Below are 23,869 nucleotides of genomic sequence, written 5' to 3'. Positions count from 1 at the left end.
GTAGTTGGTTATATAAAATATCAAGATGTGGCATAACTAAGTGAAAAAAATTTAGCCAGAAACAAAATTCTTCATTTTGAAGATAACTCAACAAAGCAGACGCTTCATTTATTATTGCGGTGCTTGAGGTCTCGGATTCTGACAAAATTTGGAAGCATTCTTTCAGTTCTTCCTGCTTTTCATACACTACATTAACAGTCCTAGATTTAAAATTCCATCTAGTTGGTCCACCAGTGGGTATCCGCTTGGCAACACAGGAATCTAAAACAACTGTTCTGTTGTGAGAGCGAGAAAAAAAAGCCGGGATAGCAGAAAGATTAGAAAAGAATATTCTGGCTTTAGTGTTTTGTCTGGTGGCTCTTTCCATCACAAGATTCAATTGATGAGCAAAACAGTGCACAAAGTAAGCATTAGGGTATACCTCTCTCACTTTGGCCTGAACTCCATTTATAGCCCCACTCATTACAGCTGCGCCATCATACCTTTGCCCAATAAGTTTACTTTCTTGTTTTAAGATTTGATTAATTTCAGAAAGTATGCATTCAGCAATGGAGTCGGCATTTTGGCCATTTGGATTAAAAAAGCCCCAGAATCTTTCTACAGGAACACCTTCTGCAGTACAGTACCTTAAGACAATAACAAGCTGAAACATATCTGCAATGTCAGTTGTTTCGTCAGCCATAAGAGAAACATATTCGGCAGCTTTAATTTCTTCTATTATATTTTCCCTGGTGACTTCTAGCATACATTGAAGTAACTCATTTTGAATACTTTTAGAAGTCCCTTTAAATGCTGATGTACTGTCAAGATGAGACTTCAATAAGGAATCTAGTTCAGATGTATATTTAATCAACCCCATGAACACGCCTTGATTTTTCGATCCTTCACGCTCATCATGCCCCCTTAACGCTAGTTCATGAAAACCACAAAATTTTACGCAGTTAACGATTTTTGAAAGAGTGTCCCTATTTTTTTGCACCTGACTATTATGACGTTCAATCGAGTCTTTATAGGCTTGACTTAAACAAGTCTGGACGTTCACAGAACCAAGTGTGGCTAGATTTAACATATTATTAACATGCTTCCTTGATATTTCATGTTTATGGCTTTTGTCATGAAGTCGCTTCAAATCCGATACCCCTTTTTCAACCCACGCTATGTTCGCTGCGTCATCGTCAATCCCGAACAAAAGACAAGGGAAACAGAAAAGTGCGTTTCTTATTTCACACCCACATATCCACTCATATTTGTTATATATTTCAGTATTGAAACACCTAGTGTACTGTTTTTGACGACTTACAGCAGTTTGGCAGAAGGTCGGCAGTACAGGAGTTGGCCAGTTATGTTTAGTACAGGAGTTGGTCTCCCATGTGCTTTAATTTCACACTTTTCTGCCAATGTTAAATTACCAAATCGAATAGATTTTAAATATTCTACTGAATTATTCATTTTCCCTTTACAAATACAACATGTGGAACCACAACAAAGTACGAAAAAATACACGCACGTCGTCACAGAACACCAATGCACTTACAAGAAGACAAGGACGAAACAGACCACCCTAAAAGAACTGCAGGAGTTCTAATTGTATAGTTTCATAGTTGTATAGTTGTATAGTTTCACTTGTCTTTTGGGAACACTGATACGGAACACAAAATTCACAAGTAACACCAGATCACTTGCACGACGCAACGCAAGTACTCACTGAACGGAATACCGCATTTTCAAAGAATTAATATAATCCACTATTACACAGAATAAATCGCTTGCCTACTAGAAACACCCCGCCAGTAGACAAACAACACAAGTATACTCAGCGTTGCTAATCAAAGAAAGGGAGATTATGCCACTCGCAGCTAAAAATCAGAAACTGAAGATTTTATATAGGATTAGCCAGGGGAGATTTCCCTAGAGTTGGCAAGTCTGAATATACTCGCGCATCGTCAAACAAAGCAGACGAACACAAATTGAGAAGAACGCGCTTGCGCAAACTGTCAAAACTGCGAAAGGACTGCAGGGAAAGCAGTCCACACGTTATCTGGAAAGACATGCTAAAAAGGGGAGGAAGTGGAATCGCAACGTCGTAAGAAAGGCCAGGAGATTGTACTGACAGTCCCAGGGAGTGAAGTGGAACAACAAATTTGCTAAAAGCGGGCGAAAAATTGAACAACAAAACGCGTGTTAAAAGAGCATACATATAAAGATTGATTATGAAGTCTCGGATCGGAAATATGGAATTACTTTGGGGGGGCTGCAGTCCTGCAGCCTACCCCCACGGACCGCCGCTGTACTAATGATAGCTTTTTCTGTGTAACAAAGTGAGGAAAGTATGATAAAAGTTATTTTGTGTGTGTGTGTGTAAGATAGATAGCAAAGATAATACGTTTGTTGGTATAATTTTTTTCCAGGCAAAAAGAGCCGACGCGGTAACGTCGGTCCAAATGATATGTTCCTTCAGGTGTTGGAGGTACATCCGGAAATATTGCAGCAAATATTGTCGACTGTGCTCAATGTCATCATGTTCGAAGACTGCCGAAATCAATGGTCTATGTCAAGGCCTTTACTTGGTCTAATACTGCTCAATGAGGAGGTAAGAGTGTTGCATTGTAATTTTTATTTAATTAATTTCGTTAGAAAAGGAGAGGATGATGTTTAGAAATTAATTTATGTGTAAGGAGGTATCAAAGAGTAATTCCTGTTTGGAAATAGTTTTGGTCACGTAAACCATCTTATTACATGTCATTCATATGATATGTATGGCATAAGAGTACTGTTGATTAGTAATTTACATCTTCTGTTAGAAACAAGGCTATATATGACGGGAGCTACAATTTAAGACGGGGGTGCTAATCAGTTTATTGTGTTATGTTCTGCTACGCAAAATCAGACCCAGGAAAGAGCTGATAGACGTTACTCAGGTGGTGAAGAAAGTGTATAGTGATGTAGTGACCGGCGTGAGCTGTGTTAGACGTTGGAAAATATATTTGGACACAGCCTTGGAAAGAAATTGAAGACAAGTGCAGTGATAACCGACCTGATCTTCGTGGCAGACAAACACTTAGAGAGATTTTACAAACCAAGATATTGCTAAAACGTTTCACGTGTTCTAGGAATCAATACAACGATCGACAATGTGAGGTATCAGGAAGCTAGTTTAGATAGGTGCAGAGAATGAGTACTCAAGAGAGACAGGTGTGATGTCTGTGGAGTAGAACTTCTTGCCTTATTCAGGAATCAAGGATAACAACTTTTCCTTCAATATAATCATCGTCTATAAGACATTGGTTGTATTTGTGTGACTGGAAGTAGAAACCATTCAAAACAATAATTATTCTTGTGAGATTCAAATCGAGTGAGAAGGATTTTATACAGTGGACTTTGTTTTTATACGACAAACACTTGCCCTGCTATATATTTAAACATGCAAGTCCCCATCTGTATAGCAGAATGTTTAATTTGCACCTTTAATACATGTCATATTTGTTTCATTCCTCGGTGGAGCATGCACCCTTGGAAAGAAGTTAGTAATACTACAGACCACATTGTAATATTAGATTTCTGGTTTTATTTTCGGACTTGCGTGAACCACAATAGTGTTCAAATACATAAATGACTGCTGATAAGAAATGTAATATTCTGCGTTGTATCTCCAAGTGTAGCTACAGTAACAACTGTACAGGAAAATAAAGATCACACAAGAAAAGGAAAGTCCATTTTGTAGTTACCTTACGATTAATAATAAAACTTACGACAGGGAATGTAGAGACTTTAACTTTATTGTGGTGTTGTAATCGCTGAGTCTGTACTATTGTTCAATGAAGCGTGTCAGTAGAGTCCCGTCACTCAAGCATAGTGTACTCGTCACGTGCTTCGCCAGATTCATATATATTTTCTGCAGTATAAAGACACGTTATCGACAGCAGCATGTTCTCACCATAATTTGATAATTTAACTTATAAAGGAAGGAAGATTTTTTCCGCTGTAAGTGACAAAGACGCCAAATTTAGTTTTTTTTTAAGTGGAAGTAAACATTATGTGGAGGAGTTTGTCATTCATAATTAAATATGACTGATGCTGAATAAAGAGGCAGGAGGCATTTTTCGAAACACTGGACGTAAAATGATAGTTACCATTGAAACGCTTTTACGCACGTTATAACTCAATAGGTATTACTTTTTGATCTACCTAATATGTTTTTAATAAGTTGTGTTATTAAATTTTGCAGTGATACTATCCTTGGTATACAAGCTTTCAAAAAGTATTTTGTGAATTCCGATCTACAACGATAATACAATGGTATCCCTTTTCTAGACTCTCGGGAGCAGGTCTTATCCTTCCAAATAAGTTGGTTTAAACTTGATTACAGGTGGTCCCTGAAGTAAATGAGAGAGATCGGGAAGAGAAATCCTTTTTCCTTGAATTGATTATGATTGTTTTGAGGTGACTGACTCAAAGATGAAGTTCATGAAACAGTTCTTTCGTCTTGGCATTGTGCGTGTTGCGTCTCTTATAACTAATAGGTACAGTAGGGTTTAAAAATTATCTTTACGTTGTAAATTGGATGATTGGTCGTAGTTGTAACGATAATCTGTATAAATATGTAAATGTTGTAATGAACAATGGTCTGGTACGGAAGTTATCATTTTCTTTTATGGCCAGATCTGCACATTTATATAGTTTGTGTACAGACAGACAGATCTCTATGCAGTTAAGATACAATCAAAAGAGACGTCGTTGTGAAATGCATGTATGTTTAATTTAAAAGGAAGAAATATTGTAGAAATATAAATTAAATGTGAAAAAGTCTTCGAAAAATACACGAGTTTAAATTTATTTTATTTTGTATGTTATCATTGAACATTCATTGAATGCTTTACATCTTAAGTAGTTTAATAATCATATATTCTGACGAACTTAGGGCAAATATGTGACTAACTGTCTAACAAAAATAGGTGAAGTTAGAATAAATGTTATATATTTTATGGTGCCAAACCCACGGGAAATTTCAAGACTCGAGACTAGTTGGAAGGTCAGTACGCCAGTCTCAATTTGTAATTAAAAATATAGTATATGTTACTACGAAATAATAAGGTGTACGAACCTATCAAAATAAATGTTCCAGATAATGGTAATAATTCTTCTGGTGATGAGCGGAACAAAGCAACATGTCCTCAATGGATTCAGTCCCTAGTGTGGCTGATATGATTCGACAACTAGGTCTTAACAGTTGAATTCAATGACCCAGTAAATGACAGAACGAATGGATGCCCGGATTGAACATATGACCCAGTAAGTGACAGAACGAATGGATGCCCAGATTGAACACATGACTCAACAAGTAACAGAACGAATAACTCATCAAGTGACAGAACGAGTGGATGCCTGGATTGAACGCATGATTCAGCAAGTAACGGAACAATTAAATACGAAATTAAAGCAAACTGATACCAAAATGGAATTGATACTTCAAAGATTTGAGGTTATGCAAGGTTGAGTCAATGTAGTGCAAATACAAGCCAACGAAAATTCAAACCAAATCAGGAAGCTTCAAGACGAAATACAAACACTTAAGGACAAACTTGAAACGACTGAGGTTATTCCAATTCCAGCGGAAAACGCAGCAAATTTGGAACCCCGAGTACCTGACAAGTAAACCTTACGTTTGGGTGAATCGAGTTGCTGACTGAGACACATATGAAAAAGTAGTACTAAATGTGGTCAGTATTTCAGTGAAGTTGTAGGTGCGAAGCTCCAGGGATTTAGGAGATACAGCTACCAGAACATCACATGGAAGTACAGAATAGTCTTCATACAGTTATAGGTAAAAACTCTGTAAGATCTCTTGTAACGACGAAAGGTGAATAACAAATATATGGGTACATATTAGGACTAGCGAGAAGTCATATAGTAAGGGTATACCTGACGGCGGCCATTTTGAAATCTGCCATTTTGAATTAAGGTTAAGCTTTTAAAATAGGAATAGGGTCATGTGATACATGATTTAAGGCGCAAATTTAACCAGAAGAACAATGGTGTCGTTAATTTTTATTTACGCGCAATTGGTAAAAAGTTACAGGGAAATTAAATATTGTTGCAGCATATGTATTAGTCCTTTACCCCACCTTGTAAATTTTGTGTTAATGATAATAATTAAATAAAAAGCAGGTGGATAAATATTAGGTCTATGGTAAGAGTTTCCTTGATGGCGGCCATGTTCAAATCCGCCATTTTGAATCAGACAAAAGTTTTAAACAAAACGCATCACAGTGACACCTTATTAATAGCAAAGTTTGCCATAAATTCAACGGTATAACCATTTTTGCTTTATCATTAACCGGCATTTGTTACGCCACCATTGTATTTCTGATTAACTTCTAGCCCAAGTCATCTATTGCATGACTCTATTCCCATTTAATTTTGTGTTGGTTAATGATAAAGCAAAAAGGGTTATAGCGTTGGATTTATGGTAAAATTTGCTATTAATAAGGTGTCACTGTTATGCGTTTTGTTTAAAACTTTTGACTGATTCAAAATGGCGGATTTGAACATGGCCGCCATCAAGGCAACTCTTACCATAGACCTAATATTTATCCACCTGTTTTTTATTTAATTACTATAAATAACTCAAAATTTACATGGTGGGGTAAAGGACTAATACACATGCTGCAACAATATTTAATTTCCCTGTAACTTTTTATCAATTGCGCGTAAATAAAAATTAACGCCACTATTGTTCTTCTGGTTAAATTTGCGCCTTAAATCATATATCACATGACCTTATTCCTATTTTAAAAACTTAACCTTAATTCAAAATGGCAGATTTCAAGATGTCCGCCGTCAGGTATACCCTTACTATATGACTTCTCCCTAGTCCTAATGTGTATCCATATATTTGTTTTTCACCTTTTGTCGTTACAAGAGGTCTTACAGAGCTTTTACCTCCAACTGTATGAAGACTATTCTCTACTTCCATGTGATGTTCTGGTAGCTGTATCTCCTAAACCCCTGGAGCTTCGCACCTACAACTTCACTGAAATACTGACCACATTTAGTACTACTTTTTCATATGTGTCTCAGTCAGCAACTCGATTCACCCAAACGTAAGGTTTACTTGTGAGATCCAGTTATGTGAAGAGGATTGTCATTCCCCAGTCTACACACATACATCAGACATTCCCAGTCTACATTTCTAACTCTGAGAATGAGGAAGAAGAAAGGAGTTTCCACAAAATACGAGTCCTCGTCTTCATGTGCAAAGGGATGTACCAACTCACGTGAACCATAGTAAAACAAGGTATTCCTAGTTTCATTTTAAATTTAGTGAGGTGCGATCCAAATTCAGTGGCAGATCAGATGATATACCAGCAACTGCTTTTTTGGAGGAATTTGAACAAGGATGTGATTTAATTGGTGTACCTAAATCTAATTTTCTTAAAATGATTCCACATATTTTGTTCATCCTATTCATGGTACAAGGCTATAGAAATAATTTACAGAGGTATGCTGATTTCAAAGTTGCCTTAATCTCTAATTTGGAAGTGATTTCATGCTAGCTAATCGAGACGGCAGATCAGGAATAGACACTTCGACCTAAACCTAGACAAAAGTGTAACTGATTTTGTAACTTCACCATATAATGATTTAAAACTTCTAAATCCTTTTCAGCGAGAATCACGAATAATATAATTTATATGGATGTTATTACCTTTCAAGTTGTAGCAAGTATTAATTTCATCTCAATGTGTTAATTTTAACCATTTGTTTCTAATTGTACAGAATTTTACGAAAATCAAGTAATGATACAAAATAACAATAATAAAATCCGAGCTAATCAAGTGGCTATTCGTAATATTGATATCAAAAGAATCCGGATTGTGGTACAAAAAGTAATTTTCTATTTCATAACTCTTTCAGAAGTAATAGAGATATTCGAAATAATGTGCATCAAAATAATAAAAGTCACAGTATGCAAAATCGTAATCCAGAACGTGCCAGTAATAATTTTAGAGTTGGTAGAAATATCACAGATAATGATGTACAGAGAAATTATGCAACACACAGTGTACGAAATTCGAGGCAAGAACGCGCTGTGCAATGTGACATAATCCCACAATTTAGCAATAATAATTAAAGCATGGTAAAAGCAGATCCTACGAAAGAGATTGTAATAATAATTATATTTATCTTTCACAAAACTTATTTTTAAATAAATAAATAAATATTTTGTAAACTGCTTCAACTATATTATGAATGATAATATCTATTTTTGTCATTTTGTATGATGTATTTATTCTACATCCAGATACATTATGCTCTTATCTTTTACTACTATTATTTTGTAAATTTGTAATAGATAGTTCACGTTTGTTTTTTGTATCATCTTTTAAATTCATATTTTGTAATCTATTTAGCAATAATACCTGATGTTAGATGTGGCTGGCATGGAACGAATTAAATCTGCGTTAGTAACTTATTTTCCTGGTTACAAGAATAATCGTATATTTATTCTTATAAAGATATCTTAAATCATTTGTATGGGGCCGCGGTGGCTCAGTGGTAGAGCGTTCACTTCTGGTGCATGGAGTCCCTGGTTCGATCCCAGCTCGCACCGTAAACTTTGGGGTGGACAAACATCATGTGCGTGGGTTTCCTTGGGGTTTTCCCGTTTCTCCCACTTTCTTCATACCACCATTTCATTCATTTATCATCATCACTGTCTTCTTTAGCCTAGCCGGCATAACAGTGGGACGTAAAACTCAGATTTCATTTTCATTTCATTTAAATCATTTATTTGACTATTTTAGAAATAAAACATTCTTGAAGTTCTTAATTATGTAAATGCATGATAGTATATTTAATTCATAGTTATTCTATAATGCTATATGAATTTCTTGTAAATTCGAATTTTTCATTTTATTTATTATTTATTTATTTATTTATTTATTTATTTGTATGTGTGTGTGTGTGTGTGTGTATGTATGTGTGTTAAATATTTCGAAAGATACGTAAGTTAAAATCGTTACTAGTTCATATGTTTAATGCGCCTGAAGGAAAGTATCTGTCAACATAAATGGGTTATTACAAATGTATTAATTAACAGAGAAAATATAATAATAATGGACCGATTGATGTTTGTGATGTTTAATGCTCTTTCGAGATGCGCCTTCATGTATATGAATATAAGAATATAGGAATATCAATAATTAAAATATAAAGAATAATATAAAATAATGAATAATTATAAAGTTATAAATAGAGCCCGGATTATATGTAATATTATTTTGCCAAATATGTATATAAATATGTAAGGAAAAAGCTAGTTATAAGTAATGAAATATGTAAGGATATTCAAATATGTAATATCAAAATATCGCTAAAATATATGTTTTCCTATATAATTTTGCTTTTTATGCAATTTGAATACTTCATATTGTATACATATACTGTATGTGTGATATTTAAATTAATTAAACAAATTTGAAAATGAATTAGGTAAGCATTCCAATAATTAGGTCATTCATTAAACATGACACAAAACACAGTTCAACTCGGAAAAAGTATATATTGGAATATTAGTAGAGAGCATATCAAATATAATAGAAAGTTTTTACAATGTATTTACCAAAACTATTCTTGCATGAATTTAGAAACATAGCACTAATATATACACTGCACTCAGTTAAAGCATTTCGTTGTTTATTTCTAAACAATTACTTGTTATATGACAGTTTAAGAAATGTTACAATTTTTCTAATATTCAAATACAATCCAAACACTATCTGAGGCACTTATTTAGAAAAACAATGCACCACCATATATTTTGCGACGTTTTTAAGACATAGAAAGACGCTTGTCTGACATTACATTTTTGTAATAAGAGAATGACCTTTCTGCGTCATATGATGTCACTGGGACGTATTTCATGAAGTGAATTTTCTCGGGGAAATATATCATGCAGATCTTCTGTAACTTTTCCACTCAGGGTTTTACACACACTGAGAAATGTGACGAACCCAGGGTTCCTTTCCAGCACCCTCTGGAACTTAGCGGCAGCATTCACACAAGCTTCTTCTCGAACAACATCTAACATCTTTTACGCATCCTCCAGGACACTCAGGGATTCCTGAAGCAAGAGTCCAGAAGTTTTCAATTTCTTGATGCTCTCCGGAAGCCAACCAAATTTGCTTGTAATGTGCGCAAGCAAAGAAGACATTGGCATCAGAAAACTCAGCTGGCGATTCACCCACTGAAACTGCACTGTCGGTGGGGAAAGAGTCTACAACGGATTTGACGCCCTCAAAATGTTCGTTGTAAAATGTCACTGCTTCTAGCTAAGTATCCAGTCTTGTTAACACGGCTCGGAAGGGAGAGGTACATTTGGCAGACGTTCCTTCAAAACCGTGGGCTCTCTGGAGAGCTTTCATAAACACCTTGGGAAATAAATTTATTCACGTCAGGGAAGTTGCTTCTTACTTCCTCTGCGACACGTTGAAGTGCATATGCAACCAAGTGAAATGAACTAAGTTGGAGTAGAAAGCTTTGAATGCGTTACCTGCCTTTAACATATACGCTGCAGGGTCGGTGTAGAAAACAAGAACTTTCTCCTTTTCAACACCACGAGGTCACAGCACTTTCAGGTCATCATCTACGAACCTCGCCACAGAAGAATGATGATACATTCAAACTTCTTGCGATATATCAAGTAGAATTTGGACGGCGAGTTGGGATCTAGCTTGCCAACTATTAAATTCGCTACAAAGCGTCCCAAATTGTCGATGGTTTCGTCCGCAGCCACCCATATGTAGGAATGACCGATCTGAGCGCAAATTTCTTCGACATCTTTATTGTAGCAAATATCGAGGTAGTTTTTCCGCAGTGTACGAGATGTGTGAGAAAAGTAATGAGACTGATTTTATACTAACTAAAGTTCTTATATTTTTCAAACAACAATGTTATCCCCTTCAAAGTAGTTCCCTTGAGCAGCTATACACCGGCAGAGTCGTTGTTCCCTCTTTCAGGATATGTTTCAATTTCGGGAAAAGGAAAAAGTCACAAGGACTCAAATCAGGTGAATAGGGGGGTTGAGGAATCTCTTAAGGTCAAAAATTCACTGATGGAAATGGTCGTGTGACACGGGGCATGAAGCATCCACTTGTCTGCAATGTCTGGTGTCACACGAATCGCTTTTTTCCTGAGCCTTTCAAGGACACTTTTATAAAACACTTGGTTGTCAGTTTGTCCTAGTGGAACAAATTTTTTGTGCACGATACCCTTACTATCAAAAAAAAAAATCAGCATTGTCTTGATCTTTGATTTGCTCATTCGACATTTCTTCGGCCGAGGAGATGACGGAGTGTGCCAGTCTTCGCTTTGCCGCTTTGTTTCAGGATCGTACTCAGATATCCAGGATTCATCACCTGTGATCACATAATTGAAGAATTCTTGGTCATTGGCAATCCTCTCAAGAAGATCAACGCACACATTTTTTCGGTTGCCCTTCTGTTCAGTTGTGAGGTTTTTACGGCACCATTTTGACATAAATCTTTCGCATGTTCAAATCGTCTGTCAAAATTTGATGTACGGTAAATTTAACTGTTCACTTATCATCCTTATTGTTAAACGACGGCCTGATCTCACACCTTCAACGTTTTTGTCAGTTTTTAAAGTTGAAGGTCTCCCTGAGCGAGGTAGAGCGTTCACCTCTGGTGCTTGGGGTCCCGGGTTCGATCCCAGCCCCCGCCAAGTGAACTTTGTGGTGGACAAACACCGTGCTCGTGGGTTTTCTCGGGGTACTCCCGTTTCCTCCCACTTTCTTCATTCCACCATTTCACTCATCTCTCATTATCACCGTCTCCTTTAGCCTAACCGGCATAACCGTGGGACGTAAAATTTACAGATTTCATTTCATTTCCCTGAGCGAGGTTCATCTTCACCATGTTCTGGGTCTCCAAAAATGATTTGTGCCAGCGGAAAACTTGTGCTCTTGATAAGCAATGTTCCCCATAGGACTGTTTCAGTTTTTCAAAAGTCACACTCACAGATTCACCAAGTTTAACACAAAACTTTATTGCACAACGTTGCTCTAAATTCCGAAGCTCCCAATCTAACACACAACAAAAACACAATTTCACTGATGGCGCTGTCAAAAATAATGTGTTAGCTGTGCGGGGTTGTAACTCGGACTGAGGAATTGGAAGGGATAAACAAACCGGTCTAGCATAGGTCGCTATACACAACGCTGCCAGATCGCCCGCAGTGTTGCCAGTCTCATTACTTTTCTCACACACCTTGTAGATTCGTCCGGGATATTTTGCTTGCAATACTTCTTCAAGAAATCCCGGTATTCTGACACTTGGAGCTTGTTCCAAGGAATGTTTGCAGCTCCCATTGTATCATACATGTCCGCGAAAAACTCATTCTCCGATGAAAACGATTCCTGTCGCATCTGCGTCGAAAGAACTTGTTTGTGAGAAGATTCTGGTTTCTTTCTCGCGTGACGCGCGGTTCGTATATGTTGTTCCAATTGCAATTTCATGGAACAACTTATCGTTTTGTCACATACCGTACAAATTACCACCTTACCATCGATTGTAAAAGCATCATCTTTGTAACCCACGATTTTAACTTAGATGCTAGCGATGATGTAACCGGTGCCATGACGAAATATCAATACACAAAACCTTAATCCACGATAAACACGTCCACAAGACAATGTCTGTTTGTATGAAGAAATTTTATGCAGTACGGCTACTTTTGTATCAGACAGCACCGAGTGATGAAACAGGCAGGGTGACTTTCTTTGAAAGAGTGACTTAATGAACTGACCCAAGCAATGAGATCTCCAATGCCAGACATCTAAAATTAGGCTTGACCTTCTGCTCCTCCCCCTCCTAAAGCTTGGAATGCAGTACAGGACAGGGCAAATTTCTCGGAAATTCCAGTAACATTTCTGTAAGTTGATTTGTATTCCGTCTAACATCTACAAGTAGAGAATTGTCAGGAATTACAACAAACTGCTAAAATATTTTATTTTATGTAAAATGTCTGAAAATATGTAATATTGAGTAAAATATGTAAAATAAAACCTAGGTATAATGATCTTGTTCACGTGATTCGTGAAGATTTGTACCTCTTTTGGAACTATATGCAAGGAGAAAAAATAAGTAATTACATATAATCAGGGCTCTAGTTATAAATGAAAAATAAAATGTGAATATTTTTTTTTTTTTTTTTTTTTACATGAGGGCCGTTCTCAAAGTAAATGTACTGCATATGTCAGATCATATTGTTAACGTTATTTCGGTCCAGGATTCTTTGTTTATTTGTAAGAATTCAACCAAATTAACAATTCCCATTTGTTCGGGGGCAATTTGTGTAACGATAACCTGTATAAATATGTAAATGTTGTAATAGACAATGGTCTGGTACGGAAGATATATATTTTCTTTTATGGCCAGTCCTGCACATTTATGTAGTTAGTTTGTGTGGACAGCCAGATTTCTAGGCAGTGAAGATATAACCAAAAGAGACGTCGTTGTAAAATGCATGAATGTTTAATTTAAAAGAAAGAAATATTATAAAAATATAAGGTAAATGTGAAAAAGTCTTCGAAAAATACTGATGAACTTAGGGCAAATAGGTGACTAACAGTCCAACAAAAATATTTGAAGTTGGAATAAATGTTACCTAGTGTAACGTCCCTTTCACCACCGTGGTTGTATGAAACGGGTATGCATTTCTACTACTTACAATGAAATGTTGCTTGCATCTATTGATGTCCGAAGAGTCTAGAATCTTGTGTGGGTGTCTGCGCTTAGTACTTAGAACAAGAGCTTGCTGCTCATAAGAGGAAATAGATAGTCTTTGTTGAAGGTGAGAAGCTTATCGGTAAGGGGAGGAGATCAGTGCCCGGAGTTGTGTAACGGAGAGCAGTTTTTAAGTGTCCGTGAGGAAGATAAGTAACGGAGAGTTTCGGCAGATAAGAGTCTAAGGAGAGAAAATTCAAGTAAGATTGCGTAGGCGTTGAAAATCCCTGAAAGAATAAAGAGTGGAGGGGGCGGGGTTACGATTCCAACAGAAGAAGATTATTAAAGTAGTTTCCAGTCACAAGTTTTTTAAAAAAGAAAAAAAAAAGAGGAAAATGGTGATTGGGGTATTTCATTGGTATGAAAGGCAAGAAATGAAGTGCCAAGAGTAGAGGAGATGGGTAGAAGAATAAATTTTGGCTTGAGACAAATGTAAGCGGAAGTTTTGGCTATAATTGATTATATATTAGACGGTTAAGATGATGTTTCCAAGTTGTTGAAAATTAATTTTTTGTATGTTCTTTATTCTTAAATTATGTGTAATGATACGAATAAAAGTATAAAAAGTTAGTGAATTTTATTTATACATTTGGGCTTTGTTATAGTTTTTTTTTTTTTTTTTTCAGATATTTATATATCAAGATTAAGGGGATAAGCCTTCTTTTAAGCTTAACTCAAGTATAGGTTTGGTTTATAGTAATGTTCATGGTTCTAAATCACAGAAATGAGCATACATATGTTATATATACTTGGTAAAGCTGAAAATATGTATGTAAAGCGTGTCCTAGAAAAAAAAATAAATAATTGCAACAACTTGGGGAACTCGTGGCGTGGGAAGAAAAGCGAAAAAGGAGGAATTTCATGCAGTGTAGTGTTGTATCCAGCAGACGTATGTTGCTGACGAAGCAATCGTGCAAGGTGGCATCGAATCAACTGCAGGCATGTAAACAAGTGATTTTATAGATATAAAGAAAATCCTAAACGGTCATATGCAGCTATAGCAAAGGAACTGAAACTAAAGAGAAAACCGTAAGACATACCATTGTGTGTTTCAAACAGACATTAACGTGTAACAGAAAGAAAGGGATTGGAAGGAAAGCAGGTGTAAGTGACAAGACGTTAACGCAAAAAGTAGAGTCCATTAAAAAAAAAAAAAAAAAAAAAAAAAAAAAAAAAGAAAAAAGAAAAAAAAAAAGAAAAACGCAATGTCAGTACGGAGAATGGCTGAAAAATATCATAGCACCAAATCTATTGAGCAGAGGATTAAAAAACAGTAAAGCTTAAAACCGCTTCAAGCTGCGAAGGTGATGAACAGAAATGAGAAACAACAAAAAATTGCAAAAATGCATGTATACAAGAGTATGCAAATATGCTGCGCAATTTTCGAGGCTGGAGGACTGTATCGTACGTCGCAAAGAATCGAATCGAAGTGTTGACAGAAGTGAGAACCAAACTCAGTGCCAAATTCCCACAAAAGTATTTGACATGGCAGGCAATTTGTTCCTTGAGGTGAAAAAATACATGGCATTGCTTTGTATCTTGACATTTTATACGTAACTTTCCAGTGTCACAATTTGTATACCTGCCAACTCTAAAATTCAATTAAAATAAATTTATAAGTGCATTACGAAATAAAGGTCATTTAGGGTAAGTTTCAGAAATATTTGCCGTTCGCCCACCAGAGATATTCAAGTGCAAACATTAGCAAAATTCCTTTTGTGGCTATATTTAATGCCTTAAAAAATAATCATTTATTTCTACGACCTATTTCGTCTAGCTGTACAATGTATGAGGACAAATATTGAAGTCCATATTCGGCAGTTCTGGTTCAACTCCTTCCCAGGATTTTCGGGGCTTAAGAATGGTGATTTGGGTGATTCTCACTTATGACTTTGTGTCATTATTTAACGCATTTGAAATTGAGAAGGTAAAAACTTTTTAGCACTGAATTAAAGGTCACTTCATATCCTTTCCACTGGTGTTTGTCTCATATCTGCGCCCCTTTTCATTTCTGAGATATTGTATTTGTGATTTTCTCATGATTTGTTACACGCCATGTTGGAAATATGGTTGCCTTGGCCATATGGAGCGGAAGCCGATAGTTCTAATCATACCATTGTGTTTACGAAACGTGTACCAATATGTGTGCAAATTATTAGTAATTTCAAAATCGGTCGTGCCATCCCCATCGTGCGATTTTCGTTTGAATGTTCCATTACCATTTTTATTTATATTTATTTATTGACCAAACTTCTATCAAGTTTAAGTACGTTTAAGAGAATGTGAATTTGTAAAGCAACCAGCTTTAGTTTTGTGAGTTAATTTTTAATATTAAGATAGAATAATGAAAGTATTTGTGTTAATTTTGTATCTTGACTGTACACATAGTGTGCAGGCCGACTTACTGACATGATTTGATGATGAAGATTTTCTCACAGTCGGTGTATAAAGTTTTGAGTTTGTATTCTGATATGGTTTCACTTTAATATCGATATAGCATATATTAATAGAACTTGAACTTTAACAAAGATTATAAACTTTACACTAACTTACACTGATTAATGAGAGCATGATTTACTGCTTCAATATTTTTGACTAGCTTGAGTGAATGGCTTATTATTAACTGACGATGGAAAATTTTTGGAGCGTTATATGCACAGATGAAAGTTTGCTGAGCTTAAGTGATTCTTAGATTGGCGTCGTTGTTCGTGGATGTAAAACTTCTTGAAGATTTTTGAGAATATACTGGTTGGAAAATTTGTGAAATTTTTAAAATTTATGAAATGTGGGAAATCCTTATTTATGCAATCTTCGTAATTTGTTTACTTATTTTATACCTAACAGACTTGACCCATATTACATAGAGCTGCAGCCAGCATACGTAATCAACTACACAAGCAAGTGATTACATTAAAAAGTTACACATTAGATGTTATGTATCAGGGGTATAGAAACAAAACGTGCTAATTCCATTTTTCTATTTTGTCAGGAAACGAAAGAAAAGTGACACCCATACGTTTCAAAATTGTTGAACAAGTTTAGTGGTCACTACTTAATTCAGATTAGTGAAATCTACCACTTAAAAAAAAAAAAAAAAAAAAAAAAAAAAAAAAAAAAAAAATGTTCAGCAATTCTGAAACATAAGGGCGTCACTTTTCTTTCGCTTCCTGACAAAATTGAAAAATAGATTTAGCAGGGTTTTCTTGTGTACCCCTTATACGGTGATTGAAAATTTGTCATTATATTTTGTTTTTAGAACATAAAGTAACAAAATACGTGATAATTCTGTTTTCGAAAATAACAATTGTTGATCTTTCCACAATATTAAAGAGATTTAGAGTATTAAGATATTTTAACCCGTCAACGCCCAATGTCACCTACAGGTGACACTACTTTAAAAACGTCGTCTTGTTCACCAATCGTCCACCAGGGGGTCCTAGCGAACCACAGTAGCACCAGCTACTTACGTATGTGTTGCATCACTACACAAAAAAGTTTCGAAATTGACGTACTGTACCAGGAAGAAAACGCCTTTCAAGTAGTGTCACCTGTAGGTGGCACTGGGCGTTGACGGGTTAAGGTGTTTAAGGATTTAGGTATTTTAAAAATAAGTGTTGTATTAAGTAACATAAAAACTTCACATGCGCCTGATATTTGTAACTTCATTTACCGAGAAGTTCTCAACAGTCCCAGTGAATGAAATATAAACAAACTGATTTCAAACAAGAACAGAACATGTAACGTAATTTAAACTAGTTTCATTATATTAGTACGAGTAGCTTAAAAGAAAATGAAATTATTATTCGTCCACAATTAACCGAATATAAAATGTAAATAATATTACAGTTAATTGGCAAACTAGGAAACCTTGATGTGTGTTAAAAATTTCTCAATAACTAGATGAACATGACAAAATAAGGACTACGATAACTGTCGAAGTATCATTTCACAGAATATAACTCATGGGTAGTTTGACCAAATTATGTTGCAGAGTACCTGCTTATATGAGAATTGAAAAACTCAGAGCTGTACTTGTTTCAATTGTATTCATTCAAATTTAACATAGGGTATCTTCATCCTTGAATAATACCACCTGAAATGCCCGGGGAGAATAAGATTTATGCAAAATATTTGAAAGTAAAGAAATGAATAAAATAAATAACAAAGAGCAACGCCTTTGACGCTCCCCCTATCAATTCTCGGGCCAGCTGACATGTCCCTTTTTCCCTAAAGTTGGGCTTAAATATCATCAGAGCTGTTACCAATCGGCATAGCGATCCCGAAAACTACGAATTCGGCATTAATATCCTTTCTAGGTATTTGCCCTCTCCTTTTAAAGCACACATTTTGACTCTTCCCCCGCAAATCTCCCAAATCGAAGAAAGGAAAAAAAAATTCAATGGGATGTATTTAACACATTTTACTGATTATGAGTTACAGAACATTTTACGACACATAACGAATAAATTAAAGAAAATAATAGATACGAATGTATTTGTTAAGAATTCTGATTTTAAATAATCAAACGTATGTACTAAAAGTAATTATGTTCGAACGACAATGGTGTCACATTTAATTAAATATATTAAGATGCATTTTCGTAAACATATTACTTTTATTTTGTATTTAATGTGATGTGTATATACTTGATGAAACATTGTGTAATAATAGTGTATAATCAATTTCAGTATTTCAACCAACTTCGAGAAAATATAATACGAAGTCAGCCACCTGACAAACAGGCTGCCATGGCACAATGGTTTGAAAATCTTATGGATGGCATTGAAAGGAATCTTCTAACAAAGAATCGTGACAGGTAACTTCACTCATAATCTCGAAAACGTTAAAACTAGGAATAGAAATTTGAAAAATTCATCCCTGAGGGCGCTGGAGCGGGAAGTTAATATATATATATATATATATATATATATATATATATATATCCGGTCTACGAAAAGTGTGGAGTCTTAATTTTTATACAAATGGACACTGTTATAAAGGGCTGTGTTCGATTCTATTCACAATACAGTTTCGTTTCTTTTATTGTGGGGACTGCCTTTGACAAGGCCAGATAGGCAAGGAAGTGCGGAGTGTGTTGCTTGGTTGCCTTTGCACAAACACATTTGAAATTAACAGTTACGTGTTAGAGGTGAGAAATTTTAACTTCTGTCTCAATGTTCTAATTGCTTATTTTTTGATAGTGACAAGTAAGAAATATTTATTTTATTTTGTTTTTATCAAACTAAAAATCGTGTGGGTGCGCCGCACCCACAAGACTATTTTTGTGGGTGCTGGAGCCCCGGAGCACCCACGTAGTTGGCGCTCATGGTGATAACACGGATTCATTCGTTGGTTGTTATAATCAGATTGTTTACCTTTATCAAGATCGTTGACCATATTTAAAATTGTAACCAGAAGGAAATAATTAGGATTCTTACTCCTTCCTCAAATCAGTATGCTTAGTAAAAGGTATCGTTCATTCGCTGTATAGTTGTTTTTCAAAATTACGTCAGCGTTTTTATCTGCTTTTCATAACTTTGGTATAACACAGTCCTTGTTTCGAATAAGTTTTATAACATGTTTGATGATAAAACACACACACACATTATATATATATATATATAATATATGTACGATCGTTAACAAAGTGCTTATGCACCCAGGCGTGATGCTTTGGAACAGATGAACTCTTTTGAATACATTTTGATTAATACAAGAAGTAGGTAATTCTTCGTATGTTAAGTAAATAAAATGAGTGATTATAGTAGTTGGTAGATGGTTGTGTGTTCCAGGTTCGAGGTCGTGTATATCTGAAAGTTTAGAAATTATCCATCTGAATATATGTAATTAGATTTTATTACATATATTCTTATTACATAAGCTTTTTCAGTACAGTATTGCTATGCGTAATGATTCGTTCTGAAACATCTGGAATTTCAAAAATATTAACATGTTGCAGCTTCATTTTAAAGAATTTTTGTTTAGACCTCAAAAGTAACTTAATTATGGTAAGTCGTATATGTAACTTAATTATGGTAAGTCGTATATGAAATCTTATTACAGATTCCTATTGGTTTGTGTTATATGAAAGACAATACAAATTACGTAAGGTTTATTTCAGGCTGTAGAAAAAAACAATATGTTGTTTATTTAATCATATTATTCATTTTAGTCTAATGTAAACAGCGATTATCGATTAAAAATTCATTTAAACGTGTAAGTGAAAAATTATGGTACCTTCACTCATTTTAAACAAGTAATGTGAGTCCAAATGATACTTCTAACCAGTTATTTAAAATTATAAACTTTAGCTTCCATTTTAATATTTTCCTGCTGATTGTACAATTCAACGTTAAACCCACTATTGTAAAGACAGAAATACATAGTATAACGTGGGAAATGTTTCCTTAAAATCCTAGTGGCACAGTATCATACACACACAAGGGTACATTAACAAGTAATATTTTGCGGCTTTGTAACTCGCTAAGGAAGAGATGTTACAGTGGCACACAGATCCTTACATTACACTACATATATGAAATCGTAAGGTACATATGTGAACCCTCTGGCTGGCATGATTAAACTCTTTAAGGCATTAGGGTGGTGTCACATGGCCTGTTTGTCGCAAAAGTTAATCTTACTCAAGGCGTGGATGTTACGTCGTGTATCAATCATTAATTTCATTATTGTTATTTATTTCTTGTCTCTTTTAATCCAAAGAGAAAAATCATGGGAAGTATAACTCTATGATCAAATGAATGTACACAAACCCGAAAGACTGGCCATAATTATTTTAAAAAACATGTAGTCGAATCCCGTGGAAATAGATGATTAATACCGCTATATACTGTGACTGGAAACGGCGGAGTAGGTGAAGAGTGCTGGTTCCGTCAGAAGTTCAATTTCCGATCACTAAATCTCCTTCGTTCACCTTCTAAATGCATCCCCGCGACATCATTGACAGGCGACTGTCATGACTGAAAATGGTAATCAGGAGTGGTGGTTTTATATCTGAAGATCGTTCTTCGTTCTCAAGATACAGGGCGTTACAGATACCATGGCGGTCAAGCAAAACGAATTATGTAAAGCTTTTTTTTTTTTTTTTTTTTTTAATTACGGCTGGAAATTAACTTGGATCTTGCGTAATACCAAGAGCATGAAGCATAGGTCGTACTGTTAAAGTGAGATTCAAACAGAGGTCTGATGCATTGTACTCCTAGAAGGTCTTGAATTTGGGAACACGCGTACAGAAAGCAAAGACAAAAACCTATAAAACTAAATCAATTCTAGTATTATTAAGGGATATTAAAACACATACAAATATAATTGCCAGCAGAAGTGTATATCCGTTTCCTACATGATCTTTTCCTAGTAACCTCTGAACAAATTTAGTATTTTTAAGTAAAGTTCAACATATATAGAAGTAATCCAATATGCGTCATCGAGTATTATGCTCAAATTAGCTTCAACTTTCCGAAGTAACTGATTAAAGAATATGTGTGTGGTGTACTGTTGGTACTGGTGGCTATACAATGTAATAATAAAAACGGGAAATACGTATCATTCTTCAAATGTAATCATAGATTTGATTGTTACGTTAAAAAGTTTGTGATTATACTGATTACATAGTTGATTGCATTTCTATCATTATTTTAATGCCTAACTGCACTTAAATAAATAAAATAATATTCCGTTGAAACAAGTGTGTGTTTATATATACAGAGTACCCGAGAAGTCCCTAACTGTTTCTGGGAAGAAGCACTTGCATTCAAATGAAGTGTTTATAATATCAAAGACACCGTAAGTCAAATAAACCACAGTAGTTTAACATGACCGCTATCCATATCCAAGCAGAGTTGCCATCTCTCCGCGGAGCACCTGAGCACGCTGCAACATTGTTGGAGTAATTGCATGCATTGGTGCCGAAATGCGTTCACGCAGGTGCGCCAAATTTCTAATCTTCACCTTGTACACCTGACTAAATGTGACCCCATACAAAGACGTCCAAGGGCGTTAGATGAGGTAAGTGTGCTGCCTAGAACCATGGTGAGCCTCGTCCGATCCAGAGGCCTGAGAAGGTCTCAGATAATCACGCGCAAAGTGTGGTGGGGTACCATCTGAAAGCATGTCCAGGTACGATGTTGGGTGATGCCTAACCCCGTTCACCTTGGGAGTGTTATGTTTCAATTCCATGACGATTGGTTGTTCTTCAGCCCATGCTCTGGTGTTATGGCGATTGACGAGGCCACAGGAGTGAAAGGTAGCCTCATCACTGAACAGGATATGTGCCAACAAATTTTCATTGTTGACTGCCTCAGTTAAGTCGTGGCACATGGCCATACGTGCTGCATAGTCCTTAGGTGTAAGATGATGGAACATGTAGATGTGATAAGCCTTTTTCTTCAGTACGAACGCATGATTTCCCACACAGTGGACTTTAGGATGCCGTGTTCCTGACAGATGTCGTGTCTACCTTTGGACTCTGTTCGATCGCCTGTCGTATAGTCCCCAAGTTTCCTGCTACGTCGATGGCTGCCCAAAACGTTTCGCGCCACGGACACTCCCAGTTCGCTGAAACTTGTTGACCAAACCTCTAATGGTTGTTCGCGTGGGGGCTTCTGTGTGATAACGTCGGCAAAAGCGTTCTTGTACCTCAGCAAAGAGCGGCAGTCCATTGAATCTCTACCTTACGGCGTCTATTATTTGCTGTATGGTCAACAGCTTTCAGAATACTGCAATAGAGACAAAAATTAGCTTTTTCCCAGAAATGTTAGGGACTTCCCGGGCACTCCATATATATATATATATATATATATATAATTAATTTCTTTTCTAATCTCTTAAGCACCTATTTTAATAGTTTATTTGTTTTGCAGGTTTACCCAAAATCTATCTATGTTCCGCCGTGATATAAATGATTCGCTGAAGGGACCCAACATGACGGCTGCTTCTGTTAGTGACATGATGACATCGTAGTGATCAGCGTGTGTGTGTATGTGTGCGTGTGGATGAAAGCGTGTGCGTGTATGTGTGAGAAGCTATTCCCTGTGCTTGTGTTGGCATGTGTGCGTATCGTGGGAGAAGTGAAGTGATGTAGTGTTGTGTGTAGGAGTCTTAATTGCGTGAATAAGGCTTTGCAGGGGTTCGATTGGTGTTTGTAGAACAGAGAACACCACCCTGCTGTTTGATGAAAGCACGTCTCAGAGTTGTTTTCCTTGTGTGTCGAGTTAATGCGTATGTCATGGAAATAAATGATTTAAATATTATAGAAGAGAACTTTTATTGTATGAAATGATTAGGTGTGAAAATGTCGAATGATGACAGATTTGTTATTTCTATAGCTTGTTCAAAAATAAAGAAGGTACAAGCAGAGCTTTGTTTATTATTTAATGCGAATTACACACTTCTTATCTGAACATTTATAGTTTTGACATACTGAATTCAGATTCCTTGTTAGCAGGGCCGTGCCGGGGGGGGGAGCGGGGTGACGATCCCGGGCGCCGAAGTAAGAGGGGCGAAAAAAGGAAAAAAGATAGGAAAAATTGCTTGGAATATATGTATGGGGGCGCCGTCGTATACTCTCGCCCCGGGCGCTGATTTTCCACGGCACGGCCCTGCTTGTTAGTACATTTCTTCAGCGAGTGTGGCGTCGTGTCTGGCGTATAGCGTCTCGGTTTCACCAGTGAATTTACTTGGTTGTAGAATTAAAATTTCGATGTATAAAGATCGCAGCAGAGATTATTGTTTTCAACAGATGATTCAGTATTGGTGTGCGAAGATGACTTAACGTGAATGGCTTCTATTTGTGAATTCGCGGAAATCTTGCTTCATATTATACACAATGGGAATATTTTACCTTTCGTGCCATTTAGTAAAAATAGAAAAGCTAGTGAACAATGGATACATTCCTCATTAGGATCAACATATTTTAGTGTCTGCATTAAAATTAAATTTATATCATACTTCTTTGCGTACAGGAATACGAAATATATTATCATTTATCTTCGGTGCTGGAGAGGGAATGTTAAATCTTGTAAGAAAACTACTAATATTTTGTGAATATT

The 23,869-nt window shown here is 35.9% G+C and overlaps 1 protein-coding gene and 1 long non-coding RNA gene across 4 annotated transcripts in view; both read left to right on the top strand.

Moving 5' to 3' along the window:
- Ranbp16 (Ran-binding protein 16) overlaps positions 1-23,177 on the top strand; it is a 162,310-nt gene extending 139,133 nt beyond the window's left edge. For all 3 annotated transcript variants that reach the window (XM_081762955.1, XM_081762956.1, XM_081762957.1), the window contains 3 exons: positions 2,409-2,590; positions 18,494-18,621; positions 22,682-23,177. In XM_081762955.1, coding sequence (XP_081619081.1) covers positions 2,409-2,590; positions 18,494-18,621; positions 22,682-22,781 — 410 coding nt within the window. In that variant the 3' untranslated portion in view covers positions 22,782-23,177. The remainder of the gene's footprint in view (positions 1-2,408; positions 2,591-18,493; positions 18,622-22,681) is intronic.
- Positions 2,598-17,612, top strand: LOC145688608 (uncharacterized). The gene is made up of 2 exons (XR_014131947.1): positions 2,598-11,687; positions 11,922-17,612. It is a non-coding gene; the product is annotated as an uncharacterized LOC145688608 (long non-coding RNA).
- Positions 23,178-23,869: the final 692 nt, after the last annotated feature.

The sequence above is a fragment of the Thermobia domestica genome, chromosome 1 (assembly GCF_964235325.1).
Source record: "Thermobia domestica chromosome 1, izTheDome1.hap1.1, whole genome shotgun sequence".
NCBI lineage: Eukaryota > Metazoa > Arthropoda > Insecta > Zygentoma > Lepismatidae > Thermobia > Thermobia domestica.
This window is presented reverse-complemented; position numbering and strand designations above follow the sequence as displayed.